At 44.9% G+C, this 20,471-nt stretch overlaps 1 protein-coding gene across 5 annotated transcripts in view; it reads right to left on the bottom strand.

Annotated features, from left to right (window-relative positions):
• Positions 1-20,471, bottom strand: part of ARNT2 (aryl hydrocarbon receptor nuclear translocator 2) — a 199,714-nt gene that overhangs the window by 111,614 nt on the left and 67,629 nt on the right. For all 5 annotated transcript variants that reach the window (XM_050799957.1, XM_050799961.1, XM_050799959.1 and 2 more), the window contains exons 4-5: positions 19,767-19,980; positions 14,968-15,181 (exon numbers count right to left, since the gene is read on the bottom strand). In XM_050799957.1, coding sequence (XP_050655914.1) covers positions 14,968-15,181; positions 19,767-19,980 — 428 coding nt within the window. The remainder of the gene's footprint in view (positions 1-14,967; positions 15,182-19,766; positions 19,981-20,471) is intronic.

The raw sequence follows: 20,471 nt of genomic DNA, 5'->3' as shown, positions 1-20,471 counted from the left end.
TTGTATTATTTTATTTATGCGTGGGGGTTTTTGGCAGGGGTCTTATTGGGGAGCAGTAGTTGGTCCACACTGGAATCATCAGGGCAGCTTTTGAAAGACAGATGTCTGAACTTCACCATAGCACAGTTGAGTTCACAGAAATGAAGTGGAGTCCTGGCATCTGAATTTCTTAAAAAATGAACAGAATTCTGATGCACAGTGAGATTGAGAACCACTGTTTTAAGAGCTGGGAATTTTAAAAACTTATCTACAAAGCTGTAATAAACGTTTTTCAGGCGTCACTTGGGTGTGCCTTGTTTCAAGAAAAGCCATAATATGAAAATGGGAATGTAGGAACTTTAGGAGGTGACTTTTAGCATTATAAAGTAGCACACCAGTGTTACATGGCTAAATCTCTGCATGAATTTAAAGCAAGATTCACATACATTTTTGGTGGGATGGAAAATACGTATGTTAAGCCACTGAAGAGAACTTTAACCTCCTACTCCTTTATTCAGGACAGAGACGCAGTGTTATTGGGAGTTGGGAAAGGCCTGGATCCAGGCCACCTCTCCCTACTTCTCAAACCTAACTTCCTGATTCCCAACAGCCCAGCACAGGCAGAGGCTGAAGAGCTCCCTGGACCACAGAATCTTGTTTAGAGGGAAGCGGCTTGTTCTCTAATGCCAAAGGGGAGAACCCAGTTGGATGTGCACATAAAATGCACATAAGGTTCACAGTGAGGGCTGTTCTACTTGTATCCCTGGCAGCCTCCCTGATTCCCTGTAAGCCCTGTGCTTGGGAGGCTATGTCCTCTCAGTTATTTCTCTTACAAAGAAATATTTACCATGCATGGAAAATCCAGTCATTCAGTGACATTAGTGGGCAAGTCTCCTCTTCCAGTCTTGCAATGCCCAGGTACACTTCCGTTTTAGATCCCTTCCCTAAGAAGTTGTTGCCATGAACAAAGCATGAGAGGTCTGCATACCTAGAAGACAAGGTCAGGAAGAGGAAGGAGACTGGTGAGGGACGGATGCCCTGGTCTGGTTTCAGAGTCCAATTATAAAGGAAGCCTCTGGAAATGTAGGCACAATGGTCAAGTACCAGTCATCTAAGTCTAACATCTGGGAACTGAGCCTGTACCTTGCAGGCTGTCAGAGCCAGGCCTGAGCGGGCCAGGTGTCACTCACAGACTATGTACTGAGCTGGGGGCCAAACTTCTCAACTCCTGGATGTGCATGGCTTGTTCCCCACTTGGACATTCTGGCCCATCTCCCTGCACACTCTCCTGCATCAGTTCCTGGCCTGGACCCCTCTATGCGCCCCATCTGAACCCACCCTCAGTGTGGCGATCTGCCACTGCTCTCAGCAAAAAACAGCCCTGACCTCGGCTCTGGATTGTGCCCAGCTCTGCTGCTGTGCACATGGACAGCATGAAGGGGCAGGTCTAGCCCAAGGCACAGGCAGGTGGGCAGGACTCAGGCAGGAGAGGATGAATCAGGTCAGGACAAAGGCAGGCGAAGAGAGATGGAAGCCCAGGCTCAGGGCTGGGCAGGATGAGAAGCAGGGAGAAGTACAGCGAGGGGCAGCCCGGAGGACTTCAACTGCCTGCCTGAGTCTGCATGGCAACTGAATTCCAAGCCCTGCCATATCAGGGAGGTGTGGAGAGGAAGAGGGGGAAGTGCTGCTCTGTCCCACCTAGAGTGGCTTCAGCCTACTCCAGATGGATGAGTGGTGAGCATCAGTAGCCCCATCTGGAAGGAAATGAAGAGGAACAGAGCAGGAAAGTGAAGAAGAGGAATAGATACAGCAAGGCTCAACCTGTATCCACGCTCACATCTGAATGGGCTCCATGCCTACATGATGGGGCAAATCAAATCCCACACCACACACAGCCTGGAAGACCATTCCTGAGGCTGTACCTCTGCTGACTCACTGCGTAGGTGATTAATGATTATAAAAAATTAACAGTAGTGAGTATCCCTATCTCCCAGCAGAGCACAATGAGCACATTCTGCATTGCACCCAAGTTTATCTACAAATATAGGCTGGTGGGTCCAAAGGCATCTGTCAGTGAATGCATAAGCATCAAAGGAAGCAGTGGATTTTGTGGCTTGACTCAACATGACAAGTCAGGGATGCTGAGGAGGTGCCTCCTGTCCTCCCCATGGTTAAACTCACTTCTAGTAGAAAAGATCTGACAACGAGAACAAGAGGCACCAACGAGGCCACCAAAGACTCTAGACGTCAGCTTTTTTAAAACACTATTTGGGTAAAGAACTAGAGTGAGTGGATAAACTCCCCTTGATGGTTTCACTGCCTACATATCTCTTGAATTTAACCACTTCCCTCCATCTCCACTGCTACAATCTATACTGGGTTTTACAGTGTCTCCCACCACCCCCTGCCCAAAATTCATGTCCACTCAGAACCGCATATGTGATCTTATTTGGAAAGAGGGTCTTTGTAGACAGAATCAAGTTAAAATGAGGTCATACTAGACTAAGGTGGGCCCTAATCCAACAGACTGGTATTCTTAGAAGAGGGAAACTTGGACCCAGAGACACAAAGTGAAAATACCACATGATGATGGAGACAAAGATTGGACCGATGTGTCTACAAGGAATAGCAAGGACTGTCACCTACCACCAGAGCTAGGAGACAGCCATGGAACAGGTTCTTCCTCAGAGCCTCCAGAAAGAACTGACCTGGTTGCTGACACCTTGATTTTGGACTTCTGATCTCCAGAACGGCAAGATAATACATTCCCATTGTTTTAAGCTGCCCAGTTTGTAGTAATGTACCATGGCAGCCAGAGGAAACTATACTCTTCCGCAACCCCTTGCGTGGATAACTCTAGCATCCTCCTAACCTTGAATACCCCAAAGCTGTCTGGTCGTCCTATGACATGTTCTCCACTCTGTCGCCAGAGTGAGCGTCTCACATCTAACATGGATCATGGGCCTCCACTGGTTAAAATCCTCAGTGGCCTGCATTGGTCTTGGAGTCAGCATCCACTCTCCCTACCCTTCACCATCTCCTTGCCTGTCTGCCTTCTGCTGCCTTATCAGATTTCACCAAGTATCAGTCACTCACAGGGGCATTCTCCAACCTGCCCAGATATGTCCCATTCTGTTGTTTGTTCTTGTTGCCCTCCTGGCCTTTTCCTCCACAACACCTATCACAGTGTGTTAGATGTGATTATATCTTTAGTGTCTCTTTTCCCCACTGAACTGTAAACTCCCTGAGAGCCAAGCCACATGGGTTTTATTCATCACTAGATCCCCAGCACTTAGTACAATGTCTTGCACCAAGTTAGTTAGTACTCACTAAATATGTGCTGGATGAATGGAAGAATGAATAGAACAAAAAGAGAGAAAAAAGTAAGTGCCTCTTTTATTCCGTCTCCTCTACCTGAGCCTGTAATGGAGATTCTCGAGCACATGTCACGCTTTTGTATAGGGGCAAAACTAACAAAGATCAGGGCCTACCCATCTTCCCTTGTCAACAGTACTAAAATCCTAAGACACATTTTAGAGAGCTAAGAAGACAAACAAAGCAGGGCAAGATGGAAAGTTTGGGAAACCACTGATCTATAGGACTGTTTAAGTGGAATTTGCAGTAATTAAAAAAGATGAATGAACTCTCTACAATTCCCAAACACTATCATTAATACTATCCCATATGTCATTGAATGCCTGCTTCAAAGCAGTTTTGTAGGAGATGCATTATTGTCTGCATTTACAAGCGAGAAAACTGAGGCTCAGGGAGGTTAAGTCATTCACCCAAGGTAAAGGCCATGGACTGTAACTGTCACCAGGTTCATCTGACTCCAAGTACAGGGATTCTTCCACTCCCCTGCTGCCTCCCTACACCCCTATGCCCCCTCCCCCGACCTCCACCACTCCTTAGCACACAGGGCTGGTAGAGCTCACTCTGTGCAGGGAGGCCAGCCTTCCAGCCAGAGTCAGCAATGTGTGCAAAAGCACCACTCTGATTCCTTTATCTGCTGTGACACAAGAGCGATAATGAACCCAGCAGCCTGGGCTGGAAATCTGTCCAGATTCATGGAATATCTTTCAACATAAAATATGAGGAAAAAAACACAAACAGTTCAGCAGCATCAGCCATGCTATGCATGTAGCGAAGCAAAACAGGCAGGTTGTATAAATATTTAACAACGAGAAAGAACTGAACTGGCTCCAAAGAAACATCTGGGATAACAGATCTAAAGAGGCTGAGGTTTCTAGTGGGAAAGTCACTGTGAAGATACAAAAAACAACCAGCAAGCAATTCTCAGATTTCATTCTCACGTGCATTTACCAAGCACCTCTGGCAACTTACCCCTAAATGCTTTGTTTTTAAGTGTTTACTACACAACTGGGCAAATTCCAAGGGGCCTAAGTCAAATAAACATGCTTTTCTTGCCATAAAAATGCTTTATTTCTATTTCAAACAACAGAAACTCAATAACAGTGTTAATAGTTGAGTCGAGATCAAATCAAGTTGTTTTTTTTTTTTTTTTTTGCCACATTTATCTATGTTACCTAATATAGCAAGAAATGGACTGAACATGTTCAGGATTCAGATTCTGGCATTAGTCCAAAGACTAAGTTTGGGTATTCCAAAGAAAATAAGCTATATATTTGAAAGTACAGTTTTTATGAAGTTACCTTCATGACTGACACTTGGAAATGGACCATCTTTTTCCAGAACTGACACCCCAGGGGTGGACTGCATAGTTCACAGGACCCCTGTGGGACCAATTATCTGCCTCACATTCTTCCACTGAAGGATTCAACCACATAGCTGAGTTCAACAGTCTGTCCTTGTCCTCTTTTGCAAAGTGTCAGGAAGAAGGCCCAGCTGCTTTGGGTAGGCTGAGGCTGCATGTTGACAACTGGCAGCTATTTTCCCAGGCACACATGTTCCAGGAGGTGCATGCTGTCCCTTGCGGCATCATGTATAACTGGCTTTCTTCCTGCTCTAGCCTGGGTCCTCCCAGGGTGACAGGATGAGCACGCTACCAGCTCCTCGCTCTCCTCCTGTTCCATGGTGGAGGATGCCGCCTGCTGAACCTGGAAACTTCGTGCTGACCCCAGTGGAGAGCAGGGGATGTATGGGCTTGTGCAGCAAGGTTCCCAAGGCTGCTACAGGCTGCTATGCTGCCATATACATTTCCCGTGCCTAGTCAGCCCTGCCCTAGATAGCAAGCATAGAGGGGACAGCAAACTCCCAGAGCTACACTTCTAGCTGCTCCCCACCAAGGCCTGGTTGCCTGAGAGCTGTGCAAAGACAAGTTGGGCAGTTGAGTCATGGGGGCAGATCCCATCACTTCATGCCAGTCCCAGCTGCTAAAGGATACCCTCAACCCAGGCTGCTGCAAGCAGCCCCCAGCACAATCACTATTTGCTAAATTCTTTAGTTTAGCAGTTCTTAAACTATAATGTGCATCTAAGTATATAAGTTCCTGGGGAATCCTATTAAAACGTACATCCTGATTCAGTAGGCCTGGGATGGGACCTGCAATTCTGCATCTCTAAGAAGCTCCCTGCACTTCATGGATGCAAGTGCAGCATACGCATGAAACATACTTAACAGATTTTACCAGGGTTTACCTCCCAAGTAAACTCAAATAAACATGTGCATGGAGTTCTATAATTAATAAGACATTTCACAAAGTCATAGATCCCCCATCTTTCTGAGGAGAAAAGCTAAGCTCAGAGATCAAAGAGCTTGGCAAAGCCAAGAATAACAGTGGACTCAATCCAGATGACTTGATATGAAGTCCCAGGATGGTTTCACTAAGTCAGTGGTACTCAAACTTTAACATGCATCACAATGACTTGAAAGGTAGATAAAAATACAGATCTCTGGGCCTCCAGAGTTTCTGATTCTCATGCATCTGGCCTAAGTACCACACTTTGAGAAGTGCTCCACTAGACTCCACAGGATCCTAGAGACCCCTGGGCATGTGAGCCTCAGTCTCGGAGTTTTCATGCCATTCACCACCATATGCCCAAACCCCACTAAACACTGTTCTGGCTCCTGGTGACCCAGGGATATTGGGTCATGCCAAGGCTTTTTTGTCTCAAGATGCCCCAAAGGCAATAAGCTTCTTTGGCATTGACTATGAGCTCTACTTTGTAGCAGCCATTCGGCCTCAGGTGTGTGACCCTGAGAACGTCTCAGCAACTTCAAGCCTCATGCTCCTGACCTGTGAAATGGGGCCAATAATCCCCATGCATAGGACCTTGATGAGGCCCAAATGACAAATGGTTCTCAACCCTTCCTGTGCATCAGAATCATCTGGGACGGTTTAACAAAACACCAGTGCCTAGCTCCCTTCGCAAACCCTGGGCAAGTGTAGTTATCAAATCTCCCCAGGTGATTGATGCTAATGTGCAACTAGGGTTGATATCCACTGAAATAGGTAAACGTGCTAGAAAAATGCAAGATGGCCAGCTGCAGTGGCTCATGCCTATAATCCTGGCACTTTGGGAGGCTGAGATGGGAGGACCGTTTGAGGCCAGGAGTTCGAGATCAGCCTGAGCAAGATGGCAAGACCTCATCTCTACAAAAAATTAAAAAATTAGCCAAGTGCAGTGACACCCACCCGTAGTCTCAGCTACTGGGGAAGGTGAGGTGGGAGAAATGCTTGGGCCCCTCCTAGGCTCAAGAGAGGCTGCAGCAAGCTATGATTGTGCCACTGCACTTGAGCCTGGGTGACAGAGTGAAACCTTGTCTCTACCAAAAAAAAATTTAAAAATTAGCCAGGCATGGTGGTGCATACCTGTAGTCCCAGCTACGTGGGAGGAGGCTGAAGGATTGCTTGAGGCCAGAAGTTTGAGACAAACCTAGGCAATGTAGTGAGATCCTATATCTAAAAAAAGTAAAAGAATTCATTATAGCTATTAATATTTCACTGTTATGGTATTTATTTATTTGTTTATTTGCAACAGGGTCTCACTCTGTCACCCAGGCTGGAATGTAGAGGCACAATCATGGCTCACTGCAACCTGGACCTCTTGGGCTCAAGGGATCCTCCCACTTCAGCCTCCTGACACACCCGGCTAATTTTTTTAAAAAATTTTTTGTAGAGGTAAGGTCTTGCTATGTTGCTCAGGCTGGTCTCAAAATCTTGGATACAAGCAATCCTCCTGCCTTAGCCTCCCAAAGTGCTGGGAGTACAGGTGTGAGCCACCCACACAGCTGTGATGGTTTAATGAGAAGAATAAATGCAACATGCACTGAGTGTTCCACAGATGTCCTCTCTCCCAGGCAGGGAGACTCTTCAGTGAATCCACCATCTTTAAACTCTCATGGAAATGCAGCCTGATGAAAGGTATATGAGCAGAGCTGCAGAGCTGGCTGAAAATGGCTCCCTGGTGAGCTGTTCTCGTGAGCTGCTATTTGTGCCCAGACCACAGCCTAGCCAAATCCTGTGATCCAAGGCTGAAAATATCTCTGGATTTCCATGAAGCTCTCAGGGAGACAGGAAAGCTTAATCACAGCTGATTGGGACAATGAATCATGCACAGGAACTTTCCAGCCAGATCCCTTGGGGACCAACCTGGCTCAGGCTCTCTACAAATTATCACAAAGAATCTGGGCCGGAATGGTTGGCAAATGGGGATTCGTTCATTCAACAACAGCTGGGGACTCCTACATATAGGAGATAGGGGAAGGAGAGGCTGATCACGAGGTAAGCTGCATCCTACATAACCTTTCTACAGCCATGCAAGGCAGGTACTTGTTGAATGGATGAATAAATGAATAAACTAACAAGTGCTCGGCCTTTGCTTGCACCCTCTTCTGCTATTGGACAGCTCTATTTTGAAGTTATTTTCTACACTGAACCAAAATGCTGACCCAATTCTCTGAATGCAGGAAGAGTCCAGCAGAAACAGAGCCACGGAAGTATGACACAGGGGAAACAGGCCAAATCAACCTTGTCTTGAAGAGTCCGTAGTTATGCTTGTCCACATCCGCTTCCCAGCCAGAACAGCCAGGCGATCCCCACCCAGGGCAGTGCTTGAGGTCACCCACAAGGCACCTCCAGTTCTGCTCACCAGGATCAAGGTTCTCCAGAGTTCAACAGCCACAGGAGGGAACCTGGGAAAGGCCACCGGAAGGCATAAAGAATCCGCTCACTCCATGCTCCCTTGGGTAGCCCCTGCCAAGCTGCTTCTGCTGCTCCCTGCTTGCTTTCTGAACCCCACCTCTTGGGCATATCCAGTTACAGTCACAGGCTCTGCTATCACCTGGAATGCCCTGGGCCTCTCATCAGGTCCTCTCCTTCCCTGCAGAGAGTTGGGGCTCAGGCCACTCAGATATCCAGGATCATTAATTCTGTGGCCCCTCTCTGACACCACTTTCATCTGATTCCGGCACCTCCATGCCTGACATCTGCTCCATCTTCTGCTCAGAATCCTGTAACCCAAACATCCCAGCATTCCTGGTGAGAGGAAAAGGCACTTTCCATTCTGCAGAACACGCATCCTTCCCCATAAGGAGCTCCTCCAGTACCACCGAGGCCAGCTCTCCTGGGCCAGCCAGTGCCTGTCTGCTGTCTGCCTGCCCACCATCTCTTCTTTGTTTTAGTGACAGACAGCACCTTATTTCCTCCAAGAGGGAATCTTCTCTTTCTGAATCCAAGTGCCTTGGGTGGAGAGGTAGGTTGACCTCACATCCTAGCTCAGAGTCTCCCTGGCCATCAGGATCAGCCAAGAGCAGGGCAGGTGGACCAAAAAGAGCCAAGAGAGCCAGGCCCAGGATGTCTGCTACAACCACTGGAGAAAGGCACCCTGTTTCTGCTGGTGCTTTGGGAGTCAGGAAACTATAAGCCCAACACATCTAGTAAACACTTTTGTTGTCATGTGAGGAGAGCCTTCCTGAGAATCAATCCTGCACAGAGGAAAGCAAAGCCAGGAGATGGAGAAAAAAAAGAAACATATATATATATAAAAATATATAATAGAGAGAGAGAGAATATATAGTGTGTGTGTATATATAGTGTGTGTATATATATAGTATGTATATATACGTGTGTATATATATAGTGTGTGTGTATATATAGTGTGTATATATGGTGTGTATATATGTACTATATATACAGTCTATATATACTATATTTAGACTATATATACATAGACTATACATACATAGTGTATATATAGACTAGCAGACATACATTATATATAGTATATATAGTATATATAGTACATAGAGTATATATGTATACAGTTGGTTCTCATTATTCGAGGTATATGTCCTATAGAGTTCCTGTGAACACTGAATTAGCAAATACGGAACCACTGCTTCTAGGGGATTCGGTCTGCACACCTCTTGTTTATAACGTTCTTGTCAACTGATCAATAAGTAATCTTGTTTTATGTGTGTTTCTGTCTAAAGACACCTTATTTAACATATGCTGTTGATTCACTGACATTGAACTCACAGCCAAACAAAGCTCATCTAAAATGCCTGTTTTCTCTGTGAGGCACATCACAGCCATCCTGAGCTGTAGAACACTGGCTTCAGCACACCACTCAGGGGTCATTTTAAACAGTGAAGTAACCAAGAAAAATCCCAAAAATGCAAAAACTGTGGCCCCAAACAGAGCATGAAAAGGATACTTGTTTACAGTATGAGCTGAAACAAGGCAGAAGGGGTGTCACCTTGTCCAACCTCAGCTGGAAACCTGTATATCAAGTGATGCAAATTTTTTGCCACTCTGCACATGTCCATAAACTACCACAAAAGCTCCATGAGCATTAATGTCTGGGGTCATAGGTAAGTTTTGGCTAGAAGGTGAATTTGTCAGTATAAAATCCACAAATCAAGAAGATTGACTATTCTTTCGTTAGCAGTGTTTCATCACCTGGATCCTTCTATGCCTGAGGCCAGTGGTGCCCCTTTACACCAATTTCTTTTTCACTCAAGCCAGTTGGGAGGTGGTTTTGTCAGTTAAATCCAGGCTGGTTTTACAGCCTCTCTTTTCTGGAAGCAAGGTCTCTGGAAGATGCTGGCTCGCCTAACTGGCCCTTTGAGGTCCCTAGAATCTTCATAGTCCTCAACATCCCAATCACCCCTACAAAGGGAAAGTTCGGCCCTCCTCAGGCATTGCTTGTGGAGAGATTTCCCCGGTGTGTATCCAGTTCCTCAGCTTGAGATAGCCAATCCCTTCCGCCTGCCTGTCAAAATAAGTACTTGAGCAGAGTGAGGTTCCTCTTTTGGTGATCCACAGTAAAAGCACTTAGTGGTGTCCACCTGTAACTACTGCTGATTCAGGTCCTGCAGAAGGGACACACTTGCTGCATGGCTCTCAAGCTTCCAAAGGAATGCCACCCCTCTTCTGTGTGTGCTGCTCATCGCAGTAGAGCAGGTCTCCTGAGCAGCAGGCAGTAGGGGCTTGGACTCATGGCCCTGAGCCTTTGGATAGGTTCTCTTGGGTTTTTCACCAGTCCGCCTCCTCCAGTCTGCCTCCATTTCTTACATTGGTGGATGAGGCCTTGAACAAAAGAGTAGAATCAGAGCCGGAAGGAGCCTTAGAAACTTCTCGGGTCAAGATGAGGAGAATGAGGGTCAGAGAAGAAAGGAACTTGCCAAGATCACAAAGTGAAAACCAGAACAAAAGCAGGGAGCTCCCAACTCCCTTTCCAGCACTTTTCCACTAGCAGTGTCACTGTTGTATGGTAAGGCTTCACCGATTCTCTCTCCATGTGGACAAATGCTAGTTTTATTCACAGACAAGTCAGATCATGACACTGACCCACATCACTCCATGATGTTTCTAAGGAGACTGTATATAACTTTTCACCCACTCTTTATCGCCACCTTTCCAGCTAGGAAAAAATTTAATTCAAAAAGAACTCCACCATCACCATCACTCCAGATGCTGCAACTCTTTGCAACCAAATTGATTTTCTGGGGTCCCTGAGCCAACAGGAGTCTGCAGGCCCCACTGAAATCAGGGTTCTTGTCCCCTCCCCCGTGCACATACAAACCCCCACGTGTTCAGTACAGGTGACCCTGCAGGTCCAACAAATGAGACATTGAATCACCACTGAGAGAGGCTCAGAGGAGGGAAACTCCACTGGGAAAGGAGGTCAGGCTGCCCTAGTTAAGCCACCCCCACTCCAGTAGTCCTTGTCTGGCTCCCTGCCTCGCCTCAACACTCTTCTACCCTGACTCTCCCATAGTGGACCATGTCACCTCTTACCAGGCCTAAAACCACATGAGTCCAGGGACAGGAGGGTTTGAGAGATTCTAGTCCAATAAATAAAGGCATTATGCCACACCTGAGGCTTTTTAATACAATTTTAAAATTATACCTATGCTTGGGCTGGTTACATATGAAGCCCACTCCAGTCCTGTCCTGAGCACCAGGAAAACCCTAAGGCCTGTCTGAGTAGCAGCCCAGTTTCAGAGAGCTCCTCCAAGCTCTCCCCCACGGAATCAACAAGGGTTTGTTGTATGTTCTAGGAAAGTCGCATCATACCCTATAACTGTGAAAGAGACCCTGTCTTCTCTTCTACCCTAAGAATAAGAACCCACTTCTCCAGCCTCATCTTGTTCCTCACAAGAGGGGCCTGGCCCATAGGTGAGCTCAGAGGCCTGGCTCTTCACCTTTCACAGGGTCTTCTCTAGCATCCTGGAGGAGGCCCTCCACTGCACCAGTTCTGGCTGCCTTGCCACAGTCCAGTGTCCACTCCAAGGACATTTCTGTTCAGATGTGGTTTGCATCACCTGTTTAAACTCTCCCACACATATTCAGACTTCACAGGGACAGAAATGTCCATCCAACTCTGATGAACCAGCTGGCTATACCCTTGGCCAGAGCCTGACCTGCCTTGACCATTGCTTCCCTGGCAGCTTCCCCAGCTGGGTCTCCTGACTGGGTTTCCAAAAGCCACATCCTGTGGTCACATATGGAAGTCTGGGAAAGACAGCACTTTCCAGAGAAGGTGATTTCAGCTGTCAAACCAACATTTCCTGGTTGGTTGGTTTTTCCCCTTTTACATCCCTCCCAAATATTTAACTTTATAAGGTGTTTTCCTTAGGATTTCTATGTGGAGTTTGCTAATTCAGGCAGGAGAATGGGGTAGCAGAAAGAGTCTTTCTGAGTCTATTTCAGCATTGCTGTTTTACAAGCACATCAAAGCTTACTGCCAGGAGAAAAAGACGCTATCCTTACACCTTAATTCTCTATCCTCTTCCTCCTTTTATACATCTTGGATCATCAGCACTGAGAAAATTACTAATATCCTTCCAAAACAACTGTACACCCCTCACTTTTAGCAACATCTGACTCAGTCTTATCATAAGTGTTATTATAGGTGGAATTGTGTTCCCCACTAAAATTGGTATGTTAGAGTCTTAATCCCCAATACCCCAGAATGTGACTGTATTTGGGAGACAGGACTTTTAAAGAGATCGTTAAGCTTAAATGAGATCATATAGGTGAGCTCTAATTTAGTGACTGGTGCCCTCATAAGAAGAGGGAGAGACACAAAAGATTCATGCACACAGAGGAGAGACCTACACTTAGGCTGGTTATAATTCTTGTGAGAATAAAAGAAGGTGGCCATCTCCAAATCAAGGAGAAGGGCCTTAGGAGACAACAAACCTGCTGACATACTGATCTTGAATGCAATGGACTAAATGCTTATGCTCTCTCCAAATTCATACGCTGAAATTCTAATCTCCCAGATAATGATATTAGGAGATGGAGCCTTTAGGAGGTGATTAGGTACTATTATACAACAGATCCCAGACAGATAGCTAGTCCCTTCCACTATGTGAGGACACAGCTAGAAGGCAACATCTATGAACCAGAAAGTAGGCCCTTGCCAGACACCAAGGTGCCTTGATCTTGGACTTCCCAGTCTCTAGAACTGTGAGTGTATTAGTCTGTTCTCCCATTGTATAAAGAAATATCTGAGACTGGGTAATTTACAAAGAAAAGAGGTTTAATTTGCTCACCATTCTGCAGGCTGTACAAAAAGCATGATGTTGATATTTGCTTGGCCTCTGGGGAGGCCTCAGGAAACTTATAATCATGGCAGAAGGTGAAGGGAAGCAGGTGTCTTACATGGTAGAAGCAGGAACAAGAGAGAAAGTGGGGAGGTACTATACACAACCACATCTTGTGAGAACTCACTTACTATCATGAGAGCAGCACCAAGAGGATGGTACTAAACCATTCAGGTGAACCCGCCCCCATGATTCAATCACCTCCTATCAGGGCCCGCCTCCAACATTGGGAATTACAATTGAACATGACATTTGGGTGAGTACACAGATCTAAACCATATCAGTGAGAAATGAATTTCTGTTACTTAAAAGATATTCAGTTTATTGTATTTTGTTATAACAGCCAAAATGGACTAGGACATTGAATGCCCAGCCTCCAGAACTATGAGAAAATACATTTCTGTTATTTAAGTAACCCATTCTGTGGTATTTTGTTATGGCATCCTAGGCTGACCACAATAAACAACACACTCACTAATTCATCAGGCTTCTGCTGAAGGCCTACAATGGGCAAAGCACTGAGTTTAGCACTGTGGGCAGACACAAAAGTAAGTGAGAATACAACAGCTCACAATATGATCAGGGAGAATGACAACACAAATATATCTGTCATAGAGCAGAATGCAAATATTTTGGTATAACACTTCTACAACTCTTGTTTCAACAATGCAAATTTGTTCAATGTAATTGACAAATTAAGGAACAATCTGAGCATAATGTGAATTTTATGTTTGCCTATCTGTAAGAAAAACTAAATGAACATGAAAGGTTGTGCCTAGCTGAACCGAGCCACATGGAAATACACAAAATTCACATACCTCAGACATCAGTCAGCTCTCTGGGTCCACAGTGTGTTATTAGCCACACTCCTCCACATTTGCAGTTAAAACTCTCTGTCTGATTTCAGGTGACTTTCCTCCTACCACTTCACAATAACATACAAATGACCACACCTTCAGATACCACCTCCATAAACAAACTTTAGGTCATTTTCAAACTCGACTGCCATATGTATGGTAAGATGTATACATTTCTTAACCACTTAATGTTAAAGGTGTGCTACCATTTATAATAGGTTTTTATTTTTGCTTTCATCTGACAAATTATTGAGTGTTGTGCTTCTAAACCACTTTTTCTCTATAAGCCCTATAGTTTTTATTGCATGATTGTGTATATTGCAGTGATTTTTAGAAACATGTATGAGTAGAATTGACTGTATTTAAACGTTTCAATAAGGAACTAGATTTCAGGTAACTAAGGCCTGGGTAATAAATGTCTATGGTCAGGATCACAGATACTCACATGCTTACTGCATAAACTTCAAACAGGGCATAGGGATCTGGCTAATATATCAACGACAACCTCTAGTGGTAATGTACACTAATTGCAAGTAAAATACAGAAAAAGGTGATGTATTAAAAATGGATTTTTAAATGTTATCAAATGAATGAAGCTATCACACAGGCCAAGTCAAATATATTCCCTCACCTTTAAGCAGCTTTTTATGGCCTCCAGCTTCCTGGCCTGATTACTGTTTTTTTATTTTTTATTTTTTATTTTATTTTTTTATTTATTTATTTATTTATTTATTTATTTATTTATTTATTTATTTTGAGACAGAGTCTCACTCTATTGCCCAGGCTGGAATGCAGTGGTGCAATCTCGGCTCACTGCAAGCTCTGCCTCTTGGGTTCACGCCATTCTCCCGCCTCAGACTCCAGAGTATCTGGGACTACAGGCGCCTGCCACCACGCCTGGCTAATTTTTTGTTTTTTGTATTTTTAGTAGAGACGGGGTTTCACCGTGTTAGCCAGGATGGTCTCGATCTCCTGACCTCATGATCCACCCTCCTCAGCCTCCCAAAGTGCTGGGATTACAGGCGTGAGCCACCGCGCCTGACCAAGAATTTCCTCTAGAGTCAAACAGCCTCATAAAGGGAGCTCCACTGACCTGTCATTGAGTTTTCTGAGGTGCACAGTTGCTCTCTCAGCTTCTCCACGTCATCAGGATGCACCTGTTCATACAGTGTGCTCCCAAACCACTCTGACTGGGGCTGGTTCAGAACAGGGGTGACGGAGTCAGACACATAAATCACTCGCCCTGTCTCAGCAGCCACCACAAACAGAAATCCATCAGCTGCTTCAAGGATGAGATGCTTCAGTTCCTATAAAGAAAAGATTATGATTGGCACAATACACTGGCACACACAGTCTGATTAAACTTTCTTATTGGGAAAGCAACCTTCAATTTCCTTTATCTGCATATTTATTCTGGTACACGAATAGTTTGGGAAACGAGTGCTTTGTTACTGGAAAATAAGCTAGAAAAATGCACAAAGCTTGCACCACCCCTAAGATACAGCTACTGTAAATACAATTAGCCCTGTCTTTATTAGTCCTTTGTTGGGGAGAGAGAAAATTTCTAGCCTAGGGGGATGGGAGAGCAATGAATGATCACCAGAAGGTGCTGGGCTGCCAGAGGCATGAACAGCTTCGCCACATATTGAAACTGTAGTCATGTAATTGGCGCAGAAGGGTGCAACACATAGTGCTTGGCACAAAAGGTGCTAGATAGAAGGAAGGGAAGGGGAAGGGGAAGGTGACGAGGGAGAACAACAGAGACTACATGTCTCCCCACCCACAGCTTGTCATGCTGAAAGTACACTCTTGTTCCTTTTCTCTTCCCGTATTTCTGAGCTGAATGCTGGCACTGGCTATACATTTGCATTTCTGTCAGATTTCCAGAACTGACAACAATCACCATCATCTCAAAAGACTCTCAGAGTAACTCTGGGAGGCAGCAGGGAATACATTATCCATATCACTTTACAGTGAGAAGAGGTTAGGAGCATGAACCCTGGGCTCACATTGATTCACTGGGGTCATGACTGTCATTGAAGGCAGGGAGGAAGCTGTTTGGGATCAAGGAAAGGGCAGCAGGAAGCCTTGATATTATCCTCAGAAGGACGTGGATGGGGCAAAATCAACTTTGTTAAAACGAGATGTCTTTTCTTTGTAGTGCCTGAAGGCAGCTCACGCATAGTTGCCCATGCTATTCTCACATCAAGCTCAGGAGCCCTTTGCCACTGAATGAAATGGGCTTTGTGCCTGCAGGAGCCAGGCACTAAGTCTTCCCCAGACACTGTAATCCATGGCCACCCTTCCAACCACTTCAAGTACTGTTCAGACTCCAGAGGACAAAGGTATCCTTCTAGGTCAGCAGCTGGCAAACAGTTTTTGCTGGCAATCCTTTGTTTGAATGTAATCTTATGTGAAAACCCCACTGTAAAGCACATGGACAGCCAGCAGAGTGGAGGCAAAAGGTGGAGAGTCTGGCGCCCCAAATCGCAGTCCCTGAGCAGGGTACAAGGACCCAGAGGCTAGAGAATATTGATGTGCTGATGAGCAGAACCCAGGGAGCTTTGTAAATGTGTTTAAGCCCTTGGCTGGGGAGGAATTCTAACATCCTCTGCCTGGGAAACCAGGGCAGAAGCAGTTGGTACAAACATTTTTTTAAGGGTAAGTTTATTTTGCCCATTTCTCTTGCTTTGCACTTCTGCTGTTCTGTGTCACCTAGATGCTTAGTTAGTTCAGGGAATTCGGTCAGCATTTTTATTTTCGGTTTTGGGATGATCTTCCCAATAGAAAGAGCTGTAAGAGAATTAAAAGCGGAAGAGGATGTCTGGGGAAGTACAGAATTCTTTGTCACTGGAGGAGAGGAAGTGGAGGCTAAATGACTTTACTCATGTATTCACATTTTTGTCCAGTTTGCAAAGACTGTGGAGAGGTCTTATGGGATGAAGCCCCACGTGCATCACGGACCCTCTTTTACCACCCTCCTCCCTAATGTTTATTTCCTGGGAGACCATCCATCACTACCAAGTTCCTATGCCCTGAATCCAGAACTAGCCTCTACATTCCAAGAAAACAAACAGTCACGGTTAAAAGCATGTATTCTGGAGTAGAAGAAGACTATCATCTATGGCTCTCCCACTTAGCTGTGCAACTTTGGGCATGTTACTTCACGCCCTCAGTAATTTTTTTCAGTGAGCTCTTGCAAGGTTAAATGAGATGCTGTGTGTGAAGACTTAGTAAGGGCCTGGCATACAGTAGGTGCTCCATAAATGTAACCATTATCATCACCATCCAAGCAGCTGAGAGAGGACAAAGGTACGGCTCATCTGACCTGCATAGCTGCCTTCTCTCTTCACGCCACTTTCATGATCCTCAGTCACTTAAAGATAATGAGATTTATTTCAAACATTGACCCTGTAGGTTTTTTGGTGAGGATTAAAAAAATATAGACAAAAAACTGACTCTAGCAGCTATACAGTGCTTAATAATTTCTGTCTGTTACTTACCAGCTATTCACCCTTCATTATACCTCAGGCCCATGTTAAACAGTCTATGCTTGTTGCCTTCCCCACTACAACCATACAAGCTGGGAGCTATCACTGCATTTATTTTTACAGAGGTGGAAATGAGGCTTGAAGCTCCTGCCCTGACCAGCACAGTTTGTGTCCTCCAGGTGGCAGATATTACCACTGCTGGACCTTCCTAACATCTGCCAAGGGAGGGCTCCCATGACCACTGGGATGATTTAAAAAGGGATCAAATAGGTGAAGTCCTTGCTAAAGTGTCTAACACAGAACAGACAGTGATAAACGTTAGTTCCTCCTCCCTTGTTCTTTATCTAAACCTAACTTCCATGACATTAATTGAGTCTCGGCTCTAACAGAATAAACCATTCTGTCTCCCAACAAAATCTTTTTCATTCCTGCCTCTGAGATTCTGTGTACACTGTTTCCTTTTTGTGAAATCTCTTCTGCTCCCCTCTTTCTAGGTATTTTTTGTGGCTCCTTTCTATGCCAATACTGTCTCTGTCCCCAGAAGTTCCTCTTGATAATACCAGGACTCTACCACTCTATTTCAGCTTGACAACACGCTGTGTCTTGTTAAATCCTCCATTACTTTTAGGACCCTATATTCTACATACTTTTGCATTTCCTAACTGCATGCCCTGACAACTGTATCATTTCACCTCCCCCGCAACACCCCCCACCCCATTCTGCTGTATACAATGAAGCGCTTTCAAATCCATCATCTCATTTATCCTGCAAAAGCTCTTAGAGACAGGAAAGCAAAAAGTTTTATGTTCATTTCACAGGATGAGCACACTGAAGCTTAGAGTATTTGCCAACCTGCCCTATGACCAGCGCATGGAAATACAAAGACCCTGAACTCAGGCCTCTGGCTCATGTAAATCCACTTATAAAATATGACCTCACTAGCCATTTTATGTGTTTCTTCTTGCCAACTAGTCAAAGACTAGTGTAGGTGTTAAAAATATGGCTTTGGGGTCCTACCAGCCTGTCTTCACTGGATCCAATCTTGGCTCCTCCACTAAGCAGCGAATTAACTCTGAGCAATCTGCTGACTCTTTTTAAGCCTCAGTTTCCTCATCAATAAAACAGAGCTAAATAACAATGGCTTCTTCACAGGGCTAGAGTAAGTAGTAAATGAGATATTTCACAGAAACCTATGACTCACACCAGCGCCCAGAAATGCCGGCCAGCTAAGTGCTCTGATCCCGGCCACTATTATCACTACTGCTGCCATCACTGTCTTTTTCCTTTAACTTTTATTTTAAGTTCAGAGGTACACATGCACGTTTGTTACATACTGCCAAGGGAGTAAACTCATGTCATAAGAATTTGTTGTACAAATTATTTCATCATCCAGATCCTAAGCCCAGTACCCATTAGTTATTTTTTCTGATCTCTTCCTCCTCCCAACCTCCACCCTCTAGGAGGCTCCAGTGTGTGTTGTTCCCCTTTCTGTGTCTGTGTGTTCCCATCATTCAGCCCCCACTTACAAGTGGGAACATGCAGTATTTGGTTTTCTGTTCCTGCATTAGTTTGCTAAGGATAGTGGCCTCCAGTTCCATTCATGTTCCTGCAAAGGACTTGATCTCATTCTTTTATATGGCTGTGTAGTATTCCATGGTGTATATGTACCACATTTTCTTTATCCAGTCTGTCACTGATGAACGTTTATGTTGAGTCCATGTCTTTGCCATTGTGAATAGTGCTGCAATGAACATACATATGCATATGTCTTCATGTAGAACGATTTATATTCCCTTGTATATAAACCCAGTGACGGGATTGCTGGGTCGAATGGTATTTCTGTTTTTAGCTCTTTGAGGAACCTCCACACTGCCTTCCACAATGGCTGAGCTAGTTTACGCTCCCACCAGCAGTGTATAAGTGTTCACTTTTCTCTGCAACCTCACTAGCATCTGTTACTTTTTGACTTTTTAGTAATAGCCATTCTGACTGGAGTGAGATGGTATCTCATAGTGGTTTTGATTTGCACTTCTCTAATGATCAGTGATGCGGAGCTTTTTTCATATACCATCACTTTCATAGGCTGATTATATCAGCATGATTCCAGCACACAGTGTTTTTACTAACTTCTTCCTGTGTCAGTGTGCTGAGCACGATGTTCAGATGCTCAATATATTTTTTTGAGTGACATCTCATTAAGGTTATGGGAAACATAAAAGCAGAAGACCCAAAGATCAGACAAACCCTCTGTTGAACACAGCTTCTTAGAAAAAAACAGAAACAAAACATCTTGGCTTCATTCCTTCCTCAACCTTGAGCCCTGGTTCCCCACATAGTTTATTTCATCTTGGTGATGCTGGGATTCTCCCCCTTTCCAATAGTGATGTGATGACCAGGGTACCTGCTCTGTGAGGAAGGAAGGCTTGTACGCGCCATCGGTGGACTTGTTCCCTGTACCCCTCATGGACTTCATGTGCGAGACGGCCATGCGGAGGATGGTGAGCTTGTCTGGCTTCCGAGCCAATGCGCTGCATGTGGGGACCATGTCGGAGAGCTCCGTGATGTACTGAGTCATCTTGTTCCGTCTGCGCCTTTCAATTTCACTATGATTCTCTCTTTCCAGAAAGCACGAGATCAGGAGAGGGGGAAAAAAGAGAAGTATCAGATTAGGGATTACTATCTAGTGAGATAAAACCATTAACACCAAATCATCAGGAACTAGGGGCTAACACCTAACAGTTGAGTGCTTTGAATGAATATTGGGCAAAGCGGACCTTTTGAGGCCTCAGCAAGCTCTTACATCTATATGTTGGAAGCACAAACATCTATAGTCTCAATCTCTAAATACATAGCAAAATCTTCTAATTACTCCCATATGCCTGAGGTATTTTTGTAAGCACAAAAAAATTGAGACATGAGGGCTGGGCACGGTGGCTCACACCTGTAATCCCAGCACTTTGGGAGGCCGAGGTGTGCAGATCATTTAAAGCCAGAAATTTGAGACCAGCCTGACCAACGTGGTAAAACCCCGTCTCTACTGAAAATACAAAAATTAGCTGGGCGTGGTAGCACATGCCTGTAATCCCAGCTACTTGAGAGGCTGAAG

The sequence above is a fragment of the Macaca thibetana genome, chromosome 7 (assembly GCF_024542745.1).
Source record: "Macaca thibetana thibetana isolate TM-01 chromosome 7, ASM2454274v1, whole genome shotgun sequence".
Lineage (NCBI taxonomy): Eukaryota > Metazoa > Chordata > Mammalia > Primates > Cercopithecidae > Macaca > Macaca thibetana.
Note: the sequence above shows the minus strand (reverse complement) of the source record. Positions and strands in the feature narration are given on the sequence as shown.